General features: G+C 49.7%; 6 protein-coding genes across 6 annotated transcripts in view; 3 read left to right on the top strand and 3 right to left on the bottom strand.

Moving 5' to 3' along the window:
• Positions 1-36: 36 nt before the first annotated feature.
• Positions 37-5,057, top strand: CNM01620 (conserved hypothetical protein). Its single transcript, XM_024658310.1, has 10 exons — positions 37-132; positions 184-480; positions 533-2,338; positions 2,394-3,893; positions 3,945-4,037; positions 4,091-4,153; positions 4,203-4,279; positions 4,343-4,472; positions 4,532-4,631; positions 4,686-5,057. Exons 2-10 carry the CDS (start codon positions 190-192, stop codon positions 4,763-4,765), a joined length of 4,140 nt encoding a protein of 1,379 aa, XP_024513952.1. The 5' UTR covers positions 37-132; positions 184-189; the 3' UTR covers positions 4,766-5,057.
• CNM01610 (hypothetical protein) lies at positions 5,032-6,606 on the bottom strand. The gene is made up of 3 exons (XM_568465.2): positions 6,460-6,606; positions 5,866-6,401; positions 5,032-5,809 (listed from the first exon to the last, which is right to left on the bottom strand). Exons 1-3 carry the CDS (start codon positions 6,516-6,518, stop codon positions 5,190-5,192), a joined length of 1,215 nt encoding a protein of 404 aa, XP_568465.1. The 5' UTR covers positions 6,519-6,606; the 3' UTR covers positions 5,032-5,189.
• Positions 6,607-7,121: 515 nt separating this feature from the next.
• CNM01600 (hypothetical protein) lies at positions 7,122-11,746 on the top strand. Its single transcript, XM_024658309.1, has 4 exons — positions 7,122-7,272; positions 7,337-8,097; positions 8,176-9,195; positions 9,251-11,746. Exons 2-4 carry the CDS (start codon positions 7,456-7,458, stop codon positions 11,636-11,638), a joined length of 4,050 nt encoding a protein of 1,349 aa, XP_024513954.1. The 5' UTR covers positions 7,122-7,272; positions 7,337-7,455; the 3' UTR covers positions 11,639-11,746.
• Positions 11,732-15,238, bottom strand: CNM01590 (expressed protein). The gene is made up of 3 exons (XM_568467.2): positions 14,140-15,238; positions 12,540-14,089; positions 11,732-12,493 (listed from the first exon to the last, which is right to left on the bottom strand). Exons 1-3 carry the CDS (start codon positions 15,171-15,173, stop codon positions 11,940-11,942), a joined length of 3,138 nt encoding a protein of 1,045 aa, XP_568467.1. The 5' UTR covers positions 15,174-15,238; the 3' UTR covers positions 11,732-11,939.
• A 1,188-nt stretch (positions 15,239-16,426) lies between these two features.
• Positions 16,427-20,293, bottom strand: CNM01580 (expressed protein). Its single transcript, XM_024658308.1, has 19 exons — positions 20,117-20,293; positions 20,046-20,058; positions 19,758-19,998; positions 19,292-19,703; positions 19,204-19,240; positions 19,044-19,151; positions 18,678-18,984; positions 18,521-18,634; positions 18,361-18,454; positions 18,256-18,307; positions 18,110-18,204; positions 18,015-18,037; positions 17,943-17,962; positions 17,797-17,885; positions 17,577-17,741; positions 17,387-17,496; positions 17,177-17,333; positions 16,983-17,108; positions 16,427-16,906 (listed from the first exon to the last, which is right to left on the bottom strand). Exons 1-19 carry the CDS (start codon positions 20,245-20,247, stop codon positions 16,489-16,491), a joined length of 2,712 nt encoding a protein of 903 aa, XP_024513955.1. The 5' UTR covers positions 20,248-20,293; the 3' UTR covers positions 16,427-16,488.
• A 320-nt stretch (positions 20,294-20,613) lies between these two features.
• The window catches only part of CNM01570 (intra-Golgi transport-related protein, putative), a 3,187-nt gene continuing 817 nt past the window's right edge, over positions 20,614-22,983 (top strand). Inside the window, exons 1-7 of the mRNA XM_568334.2 lie at positions 20,614-21,149; positions 21,196-21,321; positions 21,369-21,600; positions 21,650-22,218; positions 22,270-22,461; positions 22,515-22,787; positions 22,844-22,983. The exon at positions 22,844-22,983 is cut by the window's right edge and continues 25 nt beyond it. Coding sequence (XP_568334.1) covers positions 20,700-21,149; positions 21,196-21,321; positions 21,369-21,600; positions 21,650-22,218; positions 22,270-22,461; positions 22,515-22,787; positions 22,844-22,983 — 1,982 coding nt within the window. The 5' untranslated portion in view covers positions 20,614-20,699. The remainder of the gene's footprint in view (positions 21,150-21,195; positions 21,322-21,368; positions 21,601-21,649; positions 22,219-22,269; positions 22,462-22,514; positions 22,788-22,843) is intronic.

The following is a 22,983-nucleotide window of genomic DNA, read 5'->3' as shown; positions in this document are numbered from 1 at the left end:
TTGTTGACAGTGTGTCCTTCCGTTCTTCCTTCCCACCAACTTTCCTGCCTTTCTTCCTTCCTCCTTCCTACCCGGACTAAAGTCGACTCATCCCCCCGCGCTCAAATTCCATTCGCCACCCGATGCCTCACCGTAAGCACCCTCATGCCCCTGCCAACGCACTTCACGGCTCACACATTTTAGGACGCGATGACGGACCGACAGTCAACACCAACGTCTCCCATATCAGCATCTCCAAAGTTCTCGCACGCCCAGGCCATACATGACTTTGATCCCTCTCTCCTTGCTTCCACCTCCTCTTCAAACTCAAATCTGTACCTTAGCTTCAAGGCCGGAGAAATTATCAGAGTCCATGTACGCGATCCGACCGGTTGGTGGGACGGAGAAATTACGAGTAAGGTCGCTGCCGACAATGACGGGAGAACACTAAGAAGAGGATGGTTTCCGAGCAACTACATAAGGGAAATCGAGTGGGACCCTGTGAGCGTTCTCGGATGAGTCACTTCAAGGCCCGTGCTGAACATTTTTACAGACGCACAGGCGATCCGAATCGAGCATGTCCGTAACGAGTCCCAAATCGCCATACAAGGGTACCCATTCTCGGCACGGTTCCGTCGCTTCTCATCAATCTAATGCTTCCAGCTCTTCCATCTCCCAGATTCTCACTTCCCCTCGTACGGACATTGCACCCCTACCAGCAGCTTTCCAAATCCTCATACAACCTATTGTCCAATCGCTGTCTCTGCTGGACACGGCTATACACAACAACCGCAAGTCACATATCCAACCATCTACGGCCTGTGTTATCTCCGCTATCAGAGCAGCACTGTCCCAAACAGACTGCTTGAGCAAAGAATCGCGAACGCTGATGTCATGGCCGGTCTTGGCCAAGGAACGAAAAGTAGTGCTTGTAGAGCTGTCTAGGCTAGTAGGATGTGCACGCACTGCAAGTGGGATGACGGAGTCGGCGGGTGATTCTAGCCCTGGAGGAGAGATGGAAGACATGGAAGAACTCGCCAAATCCGCCCGAGGTGTTTTTCAAAGTGTCAAACGGTTCCTCAACCTTGCACATCAATGCGGTGTTCAAGTAACCCTAGACACACAGAACGAAGGTGTGCCCATGTCCGTGTCATCGTCTTCATCAAGTGAGATCGCCTCAGTGTCGGCTCTAGTCAATGCTCCCGCCAAATCCAGAGCATCACCGGGGAGCAATGCTCGTCTTCAAGAGACGTTTCAAAAACGTGTCGCGAGTATCGGCGATTTACGCGCAGCCAAACAACGTTCGGAAAGTCCACCTCCCCTCCCGACTGGCTCTTCGCAATCATCAAAACACGCCCACACCCGAACTGCGTCCAAGGCTAACACCCCCATTTCTGCATCCTTTTCAGATGTCTCCTCCCCTATATCTTCCCGACCATTCGAACATCGGATCCAGGGCAGTATGGATAGTGTCTTTAGCCACGGTAGCACGGCTACTTCTGAAGATACGCATTCCCCATGGGAAGATCGGACATCTGTTTCTACCGCTGCCGTACAACCGTCAACGCCCTGTGGCAACTCTATCGCTGACATTCATTTGCGCATCTCATACGCTGAAGATACCCTTCTCTCCATCATTGCCGCCTTCATCGGCCATATCCATTCTCATCACATCCACTCACACCCTTCTTCCCATTCTACGCTGATTGAAATGACCCGTGAGACCATCGATGCCGTCCGCACTCTCCTCACCGCAGTCGAAACAGTCGGTCGTAACACATGTATCCGGTCCAAGCGGCCCAAGGAAATTGAAAGTCTTCGTGTCGCCAAAGATCGCCTTTACGATGTTGCAGGACGGTTAGTGGAGAGTGCAGAGATCGTAGCAAATGCGCCGTTTGAAGAAGTGGTGGAGGAAGGGTACGAAAAGGAAAAGGCCGGATTGTTGGGTGCGGCCACAGGGACTCTGAGAGCCGGAACAGAGTGTGTGCGACTAGTAAGGATATGCGTACCGGAAGATGAGACTATCCACTTCAACGATACCCCTAAACAAAGTGCCCCAACCGCCTCTGGTGGTAGACAGCAGCTTACCCCAAGAATAAATTTCGATAACCCCGTCATGGAAAGAGATAGAACTGTTGGCGTCAGAGGTCCACATACATTGTCCAGTTTGCATCGAAAAGCGACAAGTCTGGATCATCTGCAAAAGAGGTTTATGGAAGATGGAGGGATGGTTCAGGGGCGATTTTACGGTGCACTGCAAAATGAATCTAGACAAGAGGACGAAGAAGAGGAAGAGGAAGTTATCGATGAGAAGGAGGAAGATATGACAGCGCGACCTTCTCAGGGCGTCACGTTCCCTGTAAATTACTCCTCTCTCATGGTGTTTGAACCTGTCACTAACATTACCATAATAGCCAAGCCCCGATCCCTCCTCTCAAGAAGTCCAACTGTACCCCACTCCCCGTCCCCGTCGTCCGTCTGGCGAGCTCCTCCGTGGCTTCTCCGAAACAGGCCGTCGCGGTCCCAGAGTTCGTTCAACGAGTCTCTCAACTTCGCCTACCCCCCGCATCGGGCATATGGGTCACCGTTCACCTTCCAAATCTGCGGATTTGGACAAGTTTACAAGCGGTGAGGATCTCAAGCTCGGTACGGATGCGAAGCCCAGAGAAGCTGGGGAGGCCAAGGATAGATGGGAAGCAAGTGGGAATGTGACGGCGGCCTCGAGCCGATTATCGATGTTCACTTCGGTCTCTTCTTTACCCTCTCTCACCCATACAGACTCCTCTGCCAAGTCTGCTTCCGAAAATGGTGATCAGAGTACGCCTGTAAAGAACCGAAAGTCGCCTCATGAATCATTACGAGTCGTTATCCCTAAGGGTATATCCAATCAAATGTCAGAGCTATCACTTCAGAATCCTGCCGAGGAGTCTGTTTCTACTGCTGGTTCGAGTACAACTCTGAAAACATTAACTTCCCGCCCACCTGTCCTCCGTACTCAAACATCCCCGATGCCAGTACCTGTGGGCGATATCTCTTACCTCATTCGATCTCCTACGTACTCGCCTGCCGATATCACATATAATCCCGATGGAAATATGGTGGGCGCCTCATTGGCGGTATTGGTAGAGAAGATGACACCGCACGATGGACCTGTCGATTCTAGCTTCAGCGCCACCTTTTTCTACACCTTTAGGTTATTCACCACTCCCGTGGATCTGTTGGAGGCTGTACAAGAACGATGGTTCATCTCCCCTCCCGAAGAACTATTGTTGAGTGAAAAGGACGAAGCTGTCTGGAGGGAGGCCAAGGTCTTACCGATCCGCATAAGGATCTTCAACTTCCTCCGTACATGGCTTGAATTTCACTGGCAGCCCGAGGTGGATAATGTCATCCTCAATGACTTGGAAAAGTTTGGAAGGGAAGAAATGGCTGGTAGTCTGCCGGTGATGGGTGAACGCTTAATCAACCTGGTGCAGAGGAAGAAGGACGGTGGAGAGGATGAGAAGAGGAAGAGGGAATCTATGAATGGTCCAACTTCGGCTAGCTCAGCTACTCTCCATCCACCTGCCGTCAGCGGTCTCCCACCTACCCCCATCATCTCCAAGAACCTCCATTCGCTCCTAAAAAAATCGACAGCCGCGTCCTCTTCCTCCTCTTCGTCTTCTACCCATATCCATATCACCGAATTCGACACGCTTGAGCTCGCCCGTCAGTTAACGATCATCGTCTCCAAGATGTTCCGCCAACTCGAGCCTGAAGAATTGTTGATGACAGGGAAAAAGACGGTACCAGAGCTGAAAGCGTTGAGCACGCATTCAAATCAGGTGACAGGCTGGGTGGCGGATAGTATTTTGAATGAGGGAGATGCGAAGCGAAGAGCGGGGTTGTTGAAGTTTTTCATCAAGCTGGCTGATGTGAGATTTCTCATTCATGGCGTGAGACTGTGTGACTGATGAGATTGTTAGAAATGCCTGTTGATCAACAATTTTTTTACGATGTTTGCGGTGCTTGGAGGGCTGAATAGCAGTACTATTCTGAGGTTGAAAAAAACTTGGGATGTAAGTCGCTCGTCTTCGATTCTGTTCAATGAGCGACTGCTAATAGATTTCAGGCTTTGTCGGTAAAGTATAAGATCTTGATTGAAAGGTTACGTGGAATCATCGAGCATACCAAGGTACATCTAGATGACTTATGTCTTGAATGGTTGCTGATATTCGCGATAGAATCATGCAGCCTACCGCGCTCGTTTGAGGCAAGCTCCGACTCCTTGTTTGCCTTTCCTAGGTCTCATCCTCACAGAGTATGTTTTCCCGTCTTGGTTTTTTCCCCAAGATTTCTGACTAACCACATTCCGGCATACTAGTATCACCTTCACTTCGGACGGTAATCCTACCACCCGACCAAGCAACTCGGCGCCGGATCTGATGCTCATCAATTACGACAAGTTCGCCAAACTGGGAAAGATTGCGATAGAGTTTAGAAGGTATCAAGAGGTATGTCCATTCTCAGGTTCAAACCTGTGAGCGGCATATTGACATGGGTATAATTATAGCCGTTCAATTTCCACGAGCTTGAAGCTGTACAAACGTTTTTGCATACTGTACTTACAGAGAGAGGGAGCGGTTCTATCGATGCTTTATACCGCAAGAGCTGTAAGTCGTGCTTTTTTTTTTGGCCAAAAGCCGATAAACTGATGAAAACTGCAGTAATGCTCGAACCAAGGCAGGGTTCCGAAAAATTACGTTCCAATGTCGAAAAACCAAATTGGTTAATGGTTAAGATCTAATCAAATCTAATTAAATCATCTTTACATTTACATTCTGTCTTCCATCTCATCATCGTTCGCATCCACAAACCTGTACATGTTGCTCTACTGTAGTTTCTATCATAGTATACGCCCTATTGGATACCTATTCTGCCTACTTTTCTACGACACACCTGTACTTAGTTTTTATCTACTGCATTACACGCACTCGTTGCACTGACAAATACATAATTCTGCCGCCGTGCGAGCTCATCTTTATGGTTTAGTTTTATGATGAAATGCAATATAAAAGTAGAGGGAAATGTTAATGTTACGTGCTGTACATCTTCGAGACTTTTATGTGACGACATTTGTCTACAGATCAGGTTATACATTACCCGCTATACTAATTCCCATAACCAATGATTATTGGGATGGTATCCATTCTATCTGATTAACTCGACCGCTACGTCCGTCTCTGAAGCTGCTTTATCTCCTCAATCTCTTTTAAAAGTCTAATGATTTGGTTATCAAATGCCTTCAGCATATGATGGTCATTATGAAACTCTTCCTTCAGTTTCTCCCACTGCGTGAGCTGCTCGTCTTTCTTTGCAAGTAGTTCTGTGAGTTGTTGATGCATTTCGGAAGAGACTGTGGGTGATTGGGCGGCGAAGGGTTTAATGAAGGTGAGAGAGTGGTGGAAGGGGGGTGGAGACGGGGACGGGGACGGAGTAGGGATAGAGGATGGGATGCTGGCTGGGATAATGAGAGATGGAGGTCCAGAGATGGACGGAGATAATGGATGAGCAAGCAGTGGTGACGGTGCTGCGGATGATGAAGGGGTAAGAGATGGAGATAAGATGCCGGTGGGTGTGGAGGGAGGTTGTAATGAGATTGTGGATGACGAGGAATGTACGGAAGATGAGCAAGGGGATGTGGAAAGAGATGAGCAAGGGGAAAGTAGTGTCCTTCGGGCAGTAGGACTGAGGGATGGAGAGATATGAGAACCGGCTTTGACCGATTCTCCGGTAGCAGGAGAAATGGCAGGGGAAGGAAGGTTGGTCTTGGGATTGGGGGAAGTATCATCTGCAATAAAAAGGGTAGCACGGAGCAGGTTTGGGTTGTAATTTACAATAACGCACCACTCTTTCTTGAGACGTCGCAATGCGATTTTTCTTCCTTCCTGCTACGCACACCAAGCCTATTCCTCCATCTTATCATCACCCCATCATTTTGCGGCTCAATTTGCACCCAAGTGAGCGGCCTTCCCCTCGCATCCTTCCTTTCTGCCTTTGCACGCAACTTTTTTCTCCAAGTAACAATCTCCGCGTCTCTAGCATGAGGATCTTTACCAGCATAGAAAGGGTAGGGCGTGAATCGTTCATGCCGAAACATCTTTCTAGGCCATCTTTGTGGAACCTGCTTTACGAGCGGACCAACGATTACAGAGAGGTGATCACCGTGCCCAGATGTGCTTCTCCTAGGACAAGTGACGACAGTGCGTGTGGGATCACCGTGCTTTGAGAGGTTGGAAGCGTGAATCCATTGACTGTCTTCCCAGTCTTGGTATTCCTTCGTTACCTGCCCCGAGGAATACTCGGGTGGGATGGGAATGGTATAAGAGTATATATCCTCAATAGGAACGTCACGAGGCGGGAAGCAGAGGATAGGTTGGGCTCTGCCAGAACAACATTTGGTTGGCTCTCTTTGGTAACTGAGGTACAGAAGTGACTCACGGACGGGGGTTGATAACCCGTTGCTGGGCCATTGCGAAAGCTGGTGCTTGCGTGAGCATATGGAATGCAGCTTGGAATGTAATACATATAATGAGGGAGAGATAGACATTTGCGCCTTTTATACTGTTTAGGGCCCGAGACACAATAGGCAGAAAACGCGACTTTGAAACACACAAACAATAAGAGCAAACGCCACCAGCACGGACCTCACGTTGTATGCGGGAGTCGGAATCCCGGCAAAATTGGGCCGACCGACGGACTCTCATTTCACCTTGTCCCAGGCCCAACCTCCACCTCGGCGATTTACCTTCAGCCGGCTCATGCAAATCAACAAGAAAACATCCTCCGGCTTGCCTCTTCTTCCCCAACACTTGGCCAACGTCCTCTTCTCTTCTTCTCCAAAGCTTGGGCAGCGGTCGCATCCCTCCGGTCTCACAGCCCAGCCTCCGCCACGAGTAAAACCGCTCCGCGTCTCATAGTAGTGAATCGGCTGAAACAGCGAGTCATTATTGTGTCGTCATCATTTCTGGATTGAAGGAGGGATTAGAAAGCAATTACAAAATAGAATACAAAGCATTTTGTAGTAAAATGACGCGTTTTCTAATGGGCTCTCGGACGGCGGTCGCGCCGTCATTTTGTTTTCCTCTTGCCTTCGTTGTCTCAGCCCCCAGACGGTTGATCTACCTTTTCTTTACAAATTCTTCCTTCCAGTCCCCGATTGAGAGCTATTAAAAGGGCATGCTTAGTCGCTCTAACTGTAAAAAGGCTTCTGAATAAAGACAAAGCCTGTTGCCTGCGTTCATTAAAGGCGAGGTGGGTGACTGGAGGAATCGCTTCTTTTCCTTAACCTTGCAGGTGCTAATCGGTGGCTTTATAGTCTCGCAACACGTAACTGTCAGCAATTATCCTAGGCGACATACCATTTTCTTCTACCTTTTCACCGCTTAAAGTGTCAACAAATTCCCAAAGGGACCTTGAGATCAGGTTTCAAAGGGCATGCCACCTTCATCTCCGAGCAAAACCAGTACATCCTCCCTCTCTCTCGATTCCGTTCATTCTGGGCAATCGTCGCTGTCAATTGGCTCGAACAACTCCCAGCAAACACACAGTCCTACAAAGTCACTGCGGTCGAACAGTTTTCAGACTCGGACCCAGAGCCCTGTCTACACACCGCCAACACGCAACCAGCCATCCTCTTCGAGATTTCTCCCAGACCAGCGTGCCAGCCAAAGCCCCCCTGCCGCTAACGTCAGCCAAAATTATCATCAGCAGTTAAACGCTTCTCCGTCTTCGTTATCCATGCTCCCTACTGGGTTTGCGAGCCTTCACGTGGGTATCGGCTCGCCAAAGTTGGAGTTTGGACGAGAATGGCCTGGTACAGGTAGGCGACAGAGGGAGAGCAGTCTGGGACCGGAGGCGCTGGAGAACGACCGGTTGATGCGAGAGAGGGCGGCACAAGAACAGAGAATAATGGAAGAAATTGGCAGTGGGAGGGAAGACGAGGAGAGAGGTGGATATGTGGACAAAGTCTCTGGCTTGCCCAGTCCTCCCGGCACCGAAAGTGACATCGCCCCTCCGGTTGAAACAAATCACTCCCCATCGGGGAACGGGAATGATGCATCAGCGAGATATGAACAGGTAAGTCGGACGTTTTTGTGGTCAGATCGCACGCGACACGACCTTTGTTGACATCACCCTGTCCCTTGACGATCACAGCAAACATCCTTGCCACAGCAACCCCAGTATCAATCGCCTCCATCAAGACCCGTTCCTTCATCTTCTTCCTCTCGCCGTCTTTCCCGTCGTACTTCGTCATACTCTGGTTCATCTACCATCCACCCCCCCGAATTTGCCGCCCAGCAGGCCCGCCCCCATCAAAACTCCTCTCAGCATAACAGTTCGGCCTCAATGTCAATGTCCCGATCTAGTTCTTCAACATCTGTTGCTCGTCAATCCGGACCATTATCTGAACAAAGAAGAGCTGAGATCTTTGGCAGGTCAAGGAAAAGTCCGGTTTCGGAGCTTACAAAGGGTCAGTCACATAGTGCGAATCAGAGTTTTGAGAGTAGCGGTAGTCCGTCGTCCCCTAGGAGACGCGGGGGACCACCACCATTAGACCTCTCACCATCTTCTTATTCTCAAGCGTACTCCCCAGAAGCGAATGGGACTGCCAAGCCTAAGTTTCCGCCTGTAGCCTATAATAACAAGGTTAGAGAATTACCCCATCGACCTCGTTCTTCATCTTCCCGTCGGCAAATTACAGAATCTATAAAAACATCGGTTCAGGTGGACGACGATCCAGAACAAAAACAACGCGGTCGCCGAAAGTCCCAGGGTGAGGTACTGGATGAAAAGATTGATGAGGTAGAAGAGAAGATTGCCCATATACGGGTTAGTCCTCCTAAACGTCAGTCAATCGATATCGCTTCAAACACTACCACTACCCCTTTGCGGGAAAATGTAAGACAGTATACGCCAGACTCTTATGGTGATCGACTGCCAGGTACTCGGGCATCGCCACTTGTTGCAAACACACAAGCCGGCAGGTTGATGACGCGATCTATGGACCTGGAGACAGCTATGGAAATGGTTAATGGCAATAGTCTTCTCAAAAACGGAAGCTATGAGCATGAATATGAGGAAGAAGAAAGAATGAAAAATGGGGAAAGGAGCGGTGGTAGTGGCGGCAGCAGACCGAGAAAGGCTTTGCCAACGGATTTCAGGAATGGTAGCTTTGTGAGTACCCCTCGCATTTATGAAACCTCCATTGCTAATTGGCGTCACTATAAAGTTTACTCCGAATGCGCAGAAAACCGCTTCATCGCAACCCTCCAACGATCCTGCACCCTCAACGCGGTCCCGTCTCCGTCAAATGATCGATTCACCTGCGCATTACCATTCCCCATCACCCCTCTCGTCTCGCTTCTCAACCACATCCCGTCTGGCCCGTGAATGCGATCCCGTTAGATCCCCTTCTCGGGCTTCACACCGCGCAGAGGGTCTCGAGCATTCTTCGACCATGTCTGGTTTCAGAGGCGATGATCCGTTGAGCTATGCACGAAGAGGATGGTCGCAGTCGATATCGGGTTTACCGCGTTCGATTGATGTAGGATTGGATCAGAGAGGATTGCCGAGAGAGTTGGATCGGTTTATGCCCGAGAGTGTGTTGGACAATGTAGACGATAAGTCGCGATACCATACACGAACGAGCACCGTCACCAACAATGCTCTTGGTCAAACGAGAGAAACAAAAGTTCGTAGAGGAGTGAGCATGCTCATCAGTGAAAGAGATTTAGCGAATGCCAACCTAGACTTTGGCCGTCGTTTCAATTCGATTGCACCTGGCGATTCTGTCTCTGTCATTGGTACCAAGAGCGAGCGCGACACGAGCAAGGAAAAAGAAAAGGACCCTCTCGACGTCATTCGCCGACTTGAGGAGCAACGCGTCGAATCCAAACGACGTTGGGAGCACATGCCCCGTTCATCAACATCCATGTCTTCTATGCGCGACATCTACCACAACCCCTATCCCCGGAAAATGCCTGTATCTGCTGATGTAATCAGGCATCGAAGAAGCATGGAGCACGATGCACCTGCAAGCCCTTTGTATGGCCGAGGAGGAGGATCGAGGTTGAGTATGATAGGTCCCAGGGGATTGCCGATGCCGGCGACAGAACCGAGACGTCAGAGGAGTTATACGAGTCTTGGTGGGAGGTCGAGCGCGGCTTTGGGTTTGGATCATCGCATGACGAGCTCAAGCGAGCATGGTAAATTATTGTCCGAGGCGTATCGATCGTTGGAAAGCAAATTAACTCAGGATGGTTTGGGCACTGAGATCCTCGGTCCTCTGGGTTCGGCGACCAAGGCGTCGGAAAGTGCGAACACTGTTTTGCAAGCGGCCTTCAACCTTGTGAAACAGATCAGCTTGGACGCGGTGGTGGATGAGGACTCGGCAAAAGTGCGGGAGGGGTACAAGGCGCTGACAATGCTTCTCCGCGATGCTGGACGGGCGAGTGACCAAAACGTGAGGGACATGACACGAGTCATGCTTGATCTGCCGAAACTCTTGCGACACTCTAACGGACATGGGGTGTCACCATCTACACCCTCCGGCTCTGTTCGTCCCCGTCGCTCAGCGTCGCTCGCAAATTCCCTAGCCCATGAATCCCCTCGCTACGGCTCAGCAGGTGATGAGAGACCTAGAAGGTGGACGCCGTCAGCCGCCTCGGTGTATAGCGAAGCAGGGACGTATGAGCCATCCCCGCTGTACAACCAGGTTGGTGCCAGTACTCCACGACGAAGCTTTGATGTCCTCCGTGCATCCACTTCCATGGGCGATTCCTACTCGCCTCTTTCCGCACGTTCACCGCGAGAACGACCGGCCTCGGCTGTATCGTCATTGATGAGCAAAGTGAGGAATATGGGTCGTACACCGAAAAGGGGCCCACTCTCTCCGAAGCCAGAATTGGCGACTATTGAGCAGTCCCCGGACCAGCTTCCTACACCACAGGTACCCACGCAGCCCTTCCCCGTCCTTTCACCCCTCCCGCAATCGCCCTCTCATTCTTCACTCGCTCTTTCCCGTAGCTCGCATTCCTCCCTCTCACGTTCCCAATCTGTTTCCCCCGAGAAACTCAGTCCGGCTAAACCAAGTCCCGAAAGACCGAGTCCAAACATCTTGAAAAAGAAACCATCTGTTGCATCAAACCACACCGTCAAAGCTTCTTTCCCCTCTCTTCCGTCTGCCTCTCGAGGGAAGCCAACGACAGCGATCAGCCAGGTGACAGCAGGAGATTTGAGTCCAGAGACTGAGGCAATGTCAATCCGCGCTAGGACGACGTTCGGTCCTGAGGATGAGCCTAATTCGCCTATGAGCCGGTTCAGTTTCCGATCATCGCATCAACGTATGGGGTCGAGAGATGAAGGAGGTAGTGAAAATGGTGAAGGGGAGACAGGCTGGGCGAGGGAAAGGAGAGATAGTGGATTTGAGAATGATGCGGTTTCGATTTTAGAGCAGAATTTGGTATTGGCGGCCAAGGCTCGGGAAGAAGGCGAAAATCGAAAGAAGGAAAGGGGAACTGAAGGAGAGAGAGAGGAAGAGGGCAGAACTAAGCGAATGACGGACAGATTAAAAGCTAGTTTGAGAAGGAGCTCAAATAAACATCCAGGGGATGTGTGAATGGGAAACGCTGTTGATAATGCTGCGTCTAAACACACTTCAAAAATTCTAAGGTGCAAATCAGATCACATACATCTATGCAAATTTCATTGGTTCCATCAGAACGAACGGTGACAACCAACCAAACCATGCATGAGATCATTGCGCTAATGATACAATAATTCGCGATCCTGAAAGAGACGTTCATGATGAGCATGAATGAATGAATGAAAATTGTCTGAAACAAAGGTCGTAATGTGTAAGGACGTGTTGTCCACTTTTCCTCGTCGTCACTAAACGCTCACATCCTTGAAACCCCCGTTCAATCCTGCAATTTCGCCTTCTCCTCTCTAATAACATCATGCAACCTGAAGATCTCATCTTGCGTTCTCTGTATCTGCACGTTCACCGTCTCCGCCATATCCGGGAAATCTTCCAACAAGTGCGTCCATTTTGATATTTCCGTCATCTTCTGACGGACATTTTTGCGGAGCTCTTGAAGACGCGAGGATATGGCAGGTACGGATTGCGTAGCAAAAGGAGGAGCAGATGGAACAGGGGATGATGTGTGAGAGTCTGTTACGTGAGAGACCGCGGAAGGTGCTGGCAACAAGCCCGGAGCGACAACGCTTCGGTCAGGCTGATCTACAGATGGAGCGGCAGTAGAGGCCTCGGGAATTAGATGAGTCGGCTCAGAAGCATGCAATTCTGTCATTACATCTTCTACCTCAAATCTGGCAAAGGACGACTCAGAGTCTGCCCTTTGCACAACTTGAGGCAAAGCTGGAACATTAGCAGAAGGCGACATCGCTGATTCAGGAGGTGGTGCACCAGCTAAGTCCAGGATTCTGTTTGATACAACAGTCCTAGAAGACTCTAAAAATGATCAGTCGACTTCTTATACAGAGAGGAATTGACTGACTTGAATAATGCGGAGGGGATTGACGTCTTTCACTGTTCAACTGCAAAGCCGTGTCCCGCTTTTCTCCTTCTGCCTCCCTATCCATTTCCCTCTCTCGTTCCCTTTCCCTCACTCGCTCCACTTCCCTCTCTCGGTCTAGGTCCCTCGTTCTCTCTCGCTCCCTTTCCCGCTCCTTCTCCTTGTCCCGTTCTCGGCTCTTGTCCATCCCTTTATCCTTCTTTTGCATCTTACTTAACCTTCCCTCCTTGAATGCTGGCGATCCAGGCCTCTTCCCACGATCCCACTCCCTCTCAAAGTACGACTCCGACGTCCTTCTCTTACTCTTTGCGGCCTCAGCCGCCTCTGCTTCCAGCATACTCGACATTCGCTTCTTCTGTTGCTCCAAAAGGCTTTGATTGAGTTTTGCTGACGTTCCCGCTTTGGGAGTCGCAATGCTCGAGCTCGAGGAGTTGTTCACTATATCCACCGTTTTTTGGCCGAGCTTCAAGAGGGACGCCTGGCTGGGAAAGATTGCTGGGCCATTGTAGCTTTCAATCTCTTCCCTCGTCTTCGCCCTCCATTTGACTTTGAACTGGGCAGTCGACGATGGCGTATGTAAGGATCTCACCCACCTTGTAGGCCTTCCCTTCCAATCAGGCTCCGAGACCCTCTCACAAATCATCGCCGACCAAACTTCGAATTCTTTGCCTAGCTTGACGGATGCTGGAATAGGTACCGAAACTTGCTCTGGGAACATGGTCATCGGCCAGCTGTCAGGGTCACTCATGTCTATGGGGACAACCTTCATTGACAAAATGTCGCAGTCGGCAGCAGTGTTGTGGTTGAGGAAGGCCTCGCGCGTAGGGCAACCCCTGGCATCCAAACAGCTAGCTTCATCCCTATGGCGGAGCTTCCAAACTTGAAATTCTGGCGTGAAACGACCTCCCGCTTTCATGATTTTTGGAACAGGGATGTCATATTTATAGATTCGATTGATAGGGCCCGTAGCAGGAGGTTTACCGATGATCGGAGGACCCCATTTCGCTTCAGCCTTGGAATGTTTCGCGGGAGCCGAAATAAGAGCGATCGCAGATGCCGACCCAACTTTTTCTCCGGATTGAGATCCTGGATTAGGTTGCTGCATCTGAGGAGAGGAAGACGGAAGGGCATCAGCCACATCAGAGACGGTTGGGTCAGTGGCGGTGGCACTATTCTGTGCACGCTCCGAGATTTCGCCAGGCTCAATAAACTTTCGAGCTGTCGTTTGAGTCTCTAATGGGATGAAATCCTCTTCCTCGAACTGGCTATATCGCTCGCCCGCTCTTGGGCTTGTGGCCCCCGCGACCTCAACAACCTCTCTCGCCTCATTATCCTTTACTGTGCCGTTTGTTCCAGTATTATTTCGCGACAACACCCAATCAAAAGCAACACCATCATCTCTCCAGTGGCCTTTCATGAGCTTCCTCCCCATCTTCTCCAGCTCCTTCTCTTGCTCAGCTCTCAACTTGGTACGCCAATCTCTCCGTTCCACCGCATCTTTAGACCAGTATTCGGCTGGTAACTCCGAACGACTAAAGATATGTCAGGTGAAAGTTAAGGGGGTAAGAAATATACGGCTTACCTGAATGAAACGCATCCTTCCAAACGATCCTCATCCCTTACTTGGGGCATCGTGGCACTGCTTGCTTTCTCAAGTTCCTCGGGTGTTGGTTTGACATCTACCATCTCGGCTGCAGGCTCGGTGTCTTTTGAAGCGCCCATTGCGGTCTGTTCCCCTCCTTCCTTGGCCGCGATCGCCTCCAGATTCAACTGCTGCCCATTGATGTCGCCGGCCGGATTTGTAACGTGACTTTTCTCTGCCGCAATAGGTTTGACAGACGTCCTTTCGAGGGCACTATTGTCGCTTTTTGCGGACGAGGTTGTCGAAGGCTTCGAAGGAATTCCAAACCATAGCGGCGCTCTCTGAGTGCTTTCCATCGGAAGGGGCAGGGTAGGCGCAGATATGTTTGACTCTCGTACTGCTGACGGGATACTTTGTTCAAGTGCGGGAAGATGGAGATCGCGAGGCGACTGGGTAGGTTGCGAGGGTGGATAGGGGCTCGGTCTGTAAAGTCTTGGATCTAATGGTTTTTCGGGCGTTTCAACAGGTTTCAAAGCAGTATCAGGCGCGATATCTGTAGCGGTCAATCGTGGATCTCTCGATCTGTCCGCTTGCGCAGAAGGCAGAGATTGAATAGGCCTTGTATCGTGTGATACCATAGCTGCAGGACCGGTAGGAATGCGCTTCTTGAATAAAGTTGCTTGAGATTCGTATCCAGGTGAAGGCTGAGGGTACTGCACCGCACTTGCTTCGGGCCACTGACTGCCACCGCCGGTGGATGACGTTGAAGCAGGACTCGCCACGGATGGCCGCTGCCATAAACCTGTTGACGTCGTGAAGAACCTTCCACGACCCTTTGTATCTTCGGAGGCAGCGATATTCTTATCCTCTGCGCCAGCTGTAAAGTCATAGGCCGCCTTTTCCCCAGCGTAAGTTCGTAAAGGAGGCGGACCGTGGTTTGCGACTTTGCGCGCGGAATAGCTTGCGTACTGTATAGCGTCACGGTCCTCCCTTGCCTTAGGGGCGACTGTGCCCTTCGTTCCGAAGGGAAACATGGCTTAGGATGTGAAAGACACTTGTCCCGGGGAGAAACAATAATATAATAGAGGTCAAGGACGAAAGCACTGCAGAAAGAACAAAAAAACAGCAACGAGTTCCTTGTTATCCTTTCCCTTTCCGATGATACTGTACAGTCACGTGACCGAACTCCCTTCGCCACTCCGTCCGTGTTGGAATTTGTGGGCACTTCAGCAGGGGCTATATGGTGGTATGCAGAAATTTGCGAACATGTAAACTACGAAGTGACCTGGAACTTTCCATGTTAAGTGGGTGGAGTATCTAAGTTGACTATGGACATCCGACAGTCCGTTATAACCTGGCAACGAACGCACAACGATATTATGCGGGCTTCACTGGGCAGTATAGGGGAATCTGCCTTTCCTGACTTTAAGGGACCAGACACATGCCGATGGTTCTGCGACCGACAACCATCTTCAACAAACTTACGATGTCAGCAGTAACGAGACTCGCTCGTTATCGATCTCCGAGCTGATCTCAGCGGCGGAGCCCTGACCGAAAGGCTGACGGAAGGACCATCAACTCACCGGGCTCGTATCTTCCATGGCCAACAGTGGTTGTTCTCTGTCACGATGTTATGCAAGAATCGCACTCTGCGGCGTCTTTAACCGGGCAACGGGATATTATTCCACCTCGTCCCCGAAGTAACCAAACAAACCTCCACCTCAGACGACCGCGATTTATCGCCCGATTCTTGCAAAATCAACCGAGGCATCTTTCGGCTTGCCTTTTCTTTCGTTTCGCCTGGTCAGCACTCTCCTCTTCTTCCCCAACACTTGGTCAGTATTCATTTCCCCCCCCGGTCCGACAGCTCCGCCCCCGCCACGAGTTAGCGATAACTTTCTCCCGAGAGTGATGAGTATTAGTCCAGCTCCTGCTCCTTCAGGCCCTGGCTATTCCTTCCTCTAAGTCCAGCTTCTGTTCCGTCAGCCTGGCAATTCTTCCGTCCGGCTCTGCTAGGCGTGAATCCTTCACTTTCATTCGTCGAGTTCTACATCATCCGAGTTGAGCGCCGGGCAGCTACGCTGACTGACGTGACGCCCGTGACATTCTCCCAGTTCTGCGGTCTCGCAGCATTCTCGTACCTATGTATATCTTTGAGCTAGTCGTCATGTCAGCGAGCAGTCCGTAAACCCCATCCGTAATCTATAAATGTTAACCTGTATTGAATATGGGATGTACGGCGGCCAACAGTTGATGAGGCGGGAAATGAATAATCGAGATTCTGTTCAACAACATTATTATACATAAGATGTATGCCTCGGTAATTCATTCCTGCCAGCACGAACATCTCTATGACGTCCACAATCCATATTCAGCTCCGATAAAAGTCCCCTCGACTCCCTCGAACATTCCAACCACATTATTGACGTCAAAACTGAAACTTGAAATATCAAACCCTTCACCGGGTGAAGGGTTCATAAGTAAAGGAGAAGTAGCAGCAATCGCTGGCATGCCCGCCACATTCATGCCAAGACCTTCCACCGAAGATGCCTTGACGTTCTTGGGCGCCTGTGAGGTGTTAATTTGTCTACTAGCCGTGTAAGAGCCATTCGCGCTTGTTGAATCAGGATATGTAGATGCGCTTGTCGCACTGAAGCTAAGATCGCCGACAGATGACGAAGTTTCTGGGGTGACAACTTGAGAAGACACTGTCTCTTCAGTGACTGACACTCCTATTGGACGATCCCCTAAGTTTGTCTTACGACAGCTGAAATAAACGTCAGCTAAATTCAGCCTTTCTTTTCTATACCACGAGAAAGATGTGGGCTTAGATGTGGGCTTACTCGTATTCTATGCTTAGAGGCAATCCTGTTACCTGGCTCACTTCCATCTCCTTGAGTAGATCGTCCACTACTTTGAGATGACGTATACCAATTGGGAAGCGTTCGCCGTACCTCTTCAATGCCATCCTGAAGACCATTAGTCAGTGATAAACCGACATTAAATTAAGTATCTAAGTATCCCCCACTGGGCTCACCTGAAGACTTCGATCTCAGACCTAAAGACAGAAGCAGACACCATATCGCCTGATTGCAGGGCAGTCCCCATAAACCTGACGAGACCCCGACATGAGAGCGACCACACAAAAGTGCAATGTGGCGAGAACAGGGAAAGATCGTAGCTCGTCGAAGTCACTACATGACAACATTAATCAACCAATGGCAGCATTAATCAAAGTACAACCCACCGTCATAGAGTAGCGAAAGTGTCGCTCGGATGGCAGAGAGAGTAACACGCGCACCTTCATCCATCCACGAATCCCTAGTAATCAACGGTTCTCCTAATCCCATAATCGCGCTAAGGTTCATATCTCATCAACATTTTTCCTCACTGCAGCAAAATTTCTTTTATATTTCGAGCTGAAGATGAATACTGACCTATGTGTGATCCAAAGCGCGTTGATCAGATCCCTATCCAGGACTTTCGCCCCTCCAAGCCCGGGTAAGGATTGTGTAGGCCGGCGAAACTCGGGAGGGAATGACATGCGGAAAGCGTTGATTTGGGAAAGTAAGAGGCGAAAAGTAGGGTTAGATACATAGCCGCTTCAAAAGACATCAGTTTTCTAAGAAAAATGGATGCAAGTATAAGGACGCTTACGCAATGCTATGCCGGCCGCGAGAGTAGCGCCTGAAGAAGCAGTTTACATCCCCAAGCAGTTTGAGGGACTTGATCAAGAAGCTCAAACCCTTTGAAGTGGGAATTAGTACCTGTCATACATAACATACACATAAAAATTTTCTTACATCTCGATGTTCGGGTGGGTCTGCAATGACAATGAGTCTACAGCTAAAAGACGTGCAACAAGGATTACTTACGGTTTGTCAGGAGGTCAGGCGACCTAAAAGCATCATAATCAGTCAACTCTTGTTGTGCTTAAAAACAAACAGACAGCAGTTTCTGGTGCACTCACTGGAAGCTCTGGCTTCCACCCAAAACACCAGAAGCGGAGTCAAAACTGCTCTGCAAACACGGCAACTCCACGGTAATATCTTCATTCACCATGGACTACATATCGTCAGGTCACAATCTTGATAAGAGGGGAAAGGCCGGACTTACACTAGGCCAAGTAGTAGCAGCAGTCACAGATCTCTCCAAGATAAATGTCATCCTGTCGATTGCTCATCAGCAAAAATAGAGACTGCGGGCAACATTTCGACGTACCACCAGGTGCGATCGCGTTCAGCCTGCTCATACGCTGTTTGAGCTGGAGGAAGTAGAAGACTTGCATATCGGCGAAGAGATGTTTCATCACAATCTACACATACAGTCAGATGAAGGAGAAACTGAAGTTACGGGAAGGGGAAGGGGAAAATGGACGTACGAGGAGACTCGTTGATTCGCATGGGAGTCGCGATCCTCATACATGAGCCAGATTCAAGCCAGATATCAGTCCACCATGCATTGTACTGATCAACTGTGGTGGCAATGATTTGTGCTGCAATACAGCTCAGTATTCAGTCAAAACTATAGAAACATACCTTGGAGAGATTGAAGGAACTTGTTTCCCTTATCGACGTAATGGTAAAACGTTTCAAAGGCCTTTCGTCTGTGCCAAAGTTGAAATCTGGCCATGGGAGACATAGCCGTTCTAAAGTTCGAGCTTTGAAAGTGCATGCTGCAGCTTCCACCCCTCGTCAAAGGATTGGCTGGAATCTCAAAATCATGTTCGGGATGGATGGTGGCGTTGGATGGGGTACCGACCGGGAAGTAAGCGGGGGAGGAAAGGGAAGTTTCAGAGATGAAGTTGGCTGTGACGGCGAGGATGGCGTGGAGGAGTGAGACACACTACGATAATACGTCGGATGAGTTGTTAGGTCATACAGTGGGTTATGGTGAAAACTTACTGCGAAATTGGGATTGGATGGCGGACGCTGAAGAGATTGGAGAAGGAGTGTCTTGTTCAACATCTTGGGTAAGAGGGGAACCTTTTCGAAAAATACTCTGATAGCATGCTAATAAACCATACATGAGCATATGATCCAGAGGTAACAGCAAATCACTTACTTCGATGACTGCAGGTGGAGGCAGGTCTTTCGGCCAACTGCAGAGAGAACATCAGCAAATAGTTTCAATGTGATGATGGTACACATACTCAGGAAAGACCATGCCCATATATCCATCCGGTGAAAATGACGGCCCAGACTCCACGGCAACATTTTCGCTGCGGCTCCATTCTCTGAGTGCGGCACGACCCATTCTATTTTCCCACAATGCCTGATTCTCTGCCTGATCCGCCCACGTCCTCTCTTCTCTAGCAATCCCATCCTCGTTCTGACCTATAGCATGATTTGGGGTGTCGTGACCGTGTCCGTGAGGTCCAAAAGTGAAGTCACTCAAGGGACCGGCTGAAAAAGGAGGACGATGGTAATCGTACGGACCGTTGGCGGCGTAGGGATTAGACTCTGTTTGTTGAGCATAGGGCATGGCTTCTTGTAACGTCTGAACAGGGGTTGGGTTAGTTGTCGTAGGGTAGTGTTGGGATTCCATGGCTCCCTCAAACGCAGCTGCAAATTGTTAATGTCAGATGCGCGTCTTCCATCGACCAGTGGGCAGCCTACCAATTCGTCCTTCAAGCTCATTCAGCCTTGCCCTTTTCGTCTTTTCCCCAGATTCCTTCCCATCTGTGTGGCCGCTTTCCATAGCCTGTCTCTTTGCGAGTTCCCTCCTTCGTTTTGTCCTCGCACTAGGTTCTTTGGGCTCATCCCAGGTACAGTCTTCATGTGGCTGCTCATCTCCGGATTTTCCGCGAGCTCTAGGTTTGGCGCAGTTACCACAGATAGGTTTCTGGGCATCACATTTCTGTAGATAGTCAGAAGGTATGGATTATGATGTACGAGCGACATTACAAGTTTTCGTTTACTGTAAATCGAATCATAAGTGACTGTTCTGATGGCGAACTGCTCCCGATATGACTAACCGGCATTGATGACAAGCAGAATTCCGCGCAAGAACTCTCGGAGGAGTGTTGCTCGTTCCCGACACCGAGTCATTGTCGGGGGATTGGGCATCTAGTGACCTCAACTGTGGATCAATCTGTGAGTAGTCCATGGCGGCGAAGGGTGTTTGTCAGTGAATGTGATGTTTTTGTGGAGGGAGGATAAAGAACTGATATGAAGGGAAACGAAAGACAAATATGGCCGGCGATTGGCCATCGTTCGCACATCTCATCATATCGCAGTTTCCCTGCTGGTGGCATCGGGTTCTCTCGGGCAAAGGGCGCGGAAAATCTGTCAATCTCCGTTCCCTATAACAAGGCAACAACCCGCCGATACGCAGTTGGAAACTACTCGTAATATATGCTTTCGTATTGAAGTTGCAATACAGATTTGTAATGAAATTTGGTTCCACTAATGGGCGGGAAGACCTCTCATTTGAGAAAAGTGTGACGCAGCAAGTAAACACCAGCCATGAACGCAACGAGCATCGCCGTCCGTGTCTTCTTGGCTATATCTTTCAGATCTAGTTCTGCAGAATCAAAATACCTCTCCTCATCGTCCCAGATGGACTCTTCTCCAACTCCTCCGTCCCCGTCCAGATCCCCAGTACCCCTAAACCCCAGACAGCTCACCTCCCCGCAACAAATAGGCACTCAGCTTGCACTCCTAACCAAACGACAAGCAGAACTATCGCTCTCTCTCAACGCCCTTGTTGCTGATAGAGAAGATATCGATGACTCCCTGGAGCATCTGACAATACTAGGCCAACATGTAGAGCGATTAGTGCAGGAAGTCGATGGAGGTAGCCGATCGACACACGGACAGCCTCGAGGATTAGGCTTCCAGCCGAACGGGCACGATATGTATGAAGAGGAGGATGAGGGTTTAGTAGAGAGAGTGAGGAAGGTATGGGAAACAAGTGAAAGGGTAGGAGGAAAAGTCAGAAGGTTGGATGTGGAAGTAGGAAGAGTCAAGGAGTCTGTCGATATCGTTTCTGAAGTGATAGATCTTAAGGTTTGTGAAATGTGTTTGCCGAGGAGCGACATTGACAGCCCTACAGAATTCATTAGTGACGTTATCTCTGGCTATTGCTAAAGAAGATTGGGAATCGGCCTCTCGAGCATGCCGGAGAGCCATGTCCGTTCGCAAGCAGGTCATAGATGGTAACTTTGCAGGTAACGTCGTCGTAAGTAGCTCATTTTGTTTCCTAAATCTAGCTAATGACATCCAAAGCCCACATCACAATATCCCCTTCCGCCATCACAAACCCTCCAAGAGTTGCGTGATACCCTCTTACAGACATTCCGACGTGAATTCGACGCCGCGGTTACACGCAAGGATCAGCCTGGCGTTAGCCGATTCTTCAGGCTTTGGCCTGCTATTGGAGCAGAGGAAGAAGGTCTGGAAGTTTACGGTAATTTTGTTGTCGATCTAGTAAAGGCAAGAAATCCTACAACTGGAAAGGGTTAGTATATGCTCCATCGTTACTTTGCTCGACGACTAACGCCTCTCAGCATCATCACCTTTATACTATCTGACCTCCCTTACAAACCTTCTCGAATCCATTGCGCATATTATCGATCAGCACCAACCGGTCGTCGACAAATACTACGGCCCAGGACGTATGGTCGCGGTTGTCGGGCGTCTTGTTGGCGAAAGCGACAGAGTAGTGAGAAACCTAGTCGAGGGATGGGAAGAAGAAAGACGAGTAGGCAGATTAATAGGCGATACCAAATCATCTTCCTTCCTTCTCCTTTCCAACCCATCCCTTTTTCCGCCTCTCTTTCCTAGCCTCCTCCCATCCAATGCTAACCCTATAACACTCGCCACACTAGCAAACTCCACAACATCAGCACTTCCCAATCTCTCTTCTGCTTCACATCTCCTCCAGTCATATACCCATGGCGGTAGGAAATCTACGCCGACACAGGCACCTTCATCGGCATCATCACAGGCGGGTGGTCAGCAGGAGCATGAGCAGGAGGGACCTGACCCAAGGGATGTTGACAAGGTGTTGGGTGAGCTGGTGGCTTTAGGAGGAAGGTGGGCGTTGTTTAGGCGGTTCATTTGGAGCCGTATCGCAGTGAGTGCATCCATTTAATGAAGAAAAAGTACAAATGTTAATTGGAAGTAGGACGAGGATGAAGATGAAAGTGAAAAAAATGGCGAAAAGAAGGAAGAGAAGGGGGAATTGCCCGAAAAGAAGCCATATGAGGTTCAGATGGGGATACTTGAACAGTCAGGAAGTCAACGAGCAATCGAGAACTTGCTCAAGGTCTATTATGAACCCTTAGAATTTTGGTTCTTGCGAATGAGTATCGAAAAGGTACATGTCCCTTCTGCTGTTTTGTGGGCGTGATGACTGATGTGCGACTGCAGGCCCATAAGATCGATACTCCCGACCTCACCACCCAACCCCATCTCTCCTCCATCCTCGACGATACATTTTACCTCCTCAAACTCGTCTTATCCCGTCTCCTCTCATGTGGATCGCTCTCCACTTTGAAGAACATGAGAAGGAAAGTGACAGAGGTCTTGGAAAGGGATTATACGGATGCGATTAGGAGAAAGATGGATAACGTGCATTCGCTTGCTGGTGGTGATAGAACGGAGAGAGAAAGAAGGGAGAAGGATCAAAGGGAGGCATTTAGTGTAAGCTCTCTTACTCCCTTTCTGTTTGTGAGCTCCTACTAATGAAGCTGTAACAGATATACTTGAACGACCTTGATGTCTCTGCAGACTACATGGAGCGCCTCGTCGATGAGACACTTCAACGTATACCGCAAGTCTTCATAGAACCAGAGATAGTCAGCGTCAAAGACGAGCTAGAAGGGTTCAAGGATATCGG

The sequence above is a fragment of the Cryptococcus neoformans genome (genome assembly GCF_000091045.1).
Source record: "Cryptococcus neoformans var. neoformans JEC21 chromosome 13 sequence".
Classification (NCBI taxonomy): domain Eukaryota; kingdom Fungi; phylum Basidiomycota; class Tremellomycetes; order Tremellales; family Cryptococcaceae; genus Cryptococcus; species Cryptococcus deneoformans.
Note: the sequence above shows the minus strand (reverse complement) of the source record. Positions and strands in the feature narration are given on the sequence as shown.

Coding starts and splice junctions, on each gene's coding strand:
- CNM01620 (XM_024658310.1), top strand. CDS start 190: ATGACGGACCGACAGTCAACACCAACGTCTCCCATATCAGCATCTCCA. Junction 4,280..4,342: donor CTAGGTCTCATCCTCACAGA/GTATGTTTTCCC, acceptor CCGGCATACTAG/TATCACCTTCACTTCGGACG. Junction 4,632..4,685: donor TGCTTTATACCGCAAGAGCT/GTAAGTCGTGCT, acceptor TGAAAACTGCAG/TAATGCTCGAACCAAGGCAG.
- CNM01590 (XM_568467.2), bottom strand. CDS start 15,173: ATGTTTCCCTTCGGAACGAAGGGCACAGTCGCCCCTAAGGCAAGGGAG. Junction 14,090..14,139: donor GAAGGATGCGTTTCATTCAG/GTAAGCCGTATA, acceptor ACATATCTTTAG/TCGTTCGGAGTTACCAGCCG. Junction 12,494..12,539: donor ATCCCCTCCGCATTATTCAA/GTCAGTCAATTC, acceptor GATCATTTTTAG/AGTCTTCTAGGACTGTTGTA.
- CNM01610 (XM_568465.2), bottom strand. CDS start 6,518: ATGCTCACGCAAGCACCAGCTTTCGCAATGGCCCAGCAACGGGTTATC. Junction 6,402..6,459: donor CGGGTTATCAACCCCCGTCC/GTGAGTCACTTC, acceptor TTGTTCTGGCAG/AGCCCAACCTATCCTCTGCT. Junction 5,810..5,865: donor CGACGTCTCAAGAAAGAGTG/GTGCGTTATTGT, acceptor TTTTTATTGCAG/ATGATACTTCCCCCAATCCC.
- CNM01600 (XM_024658309.1), top strand. CDS start 7,456: ATGCCACCTTCATCTCCGAGCAAAACCAGTACATCCTCCCTCTCTCTC. Junction 8,098..8,175: donor CATCAGCGAGATATGAACAG/GTAAGTCGGACG, acceptor TGACGATCACAG/CAAACATCCTTGCCACAGCA. Junction 9,196..9,250: donor ATTTCAGGAATGGTAGCTTT/GTGAGTACCCCT, acceptor GTCACTATAAAG/TTTACTCCGAATGCGCAGAA.
- CNM01580 (XM_024658308.1), bottom strand. CDS start 20,247: ATGGACTACTCACAGATTGATCCACAGTTGAGGTCACTAGATGCCCAA. Junction 18,205..18,255: donor CTGCTACTACTTGGCCTAGT/GTAAGTCCGGCC, acceptor GACGATATGTAG/TCCATGGTGAATGAAGATAT. Junction 17,886..17,942: donor ACCCACCCGAACATCGAGAT/GTAAGAAAATTT, acceptor CCCACTTCAAAG/GGTTTGAGCTTCTTGATCAA.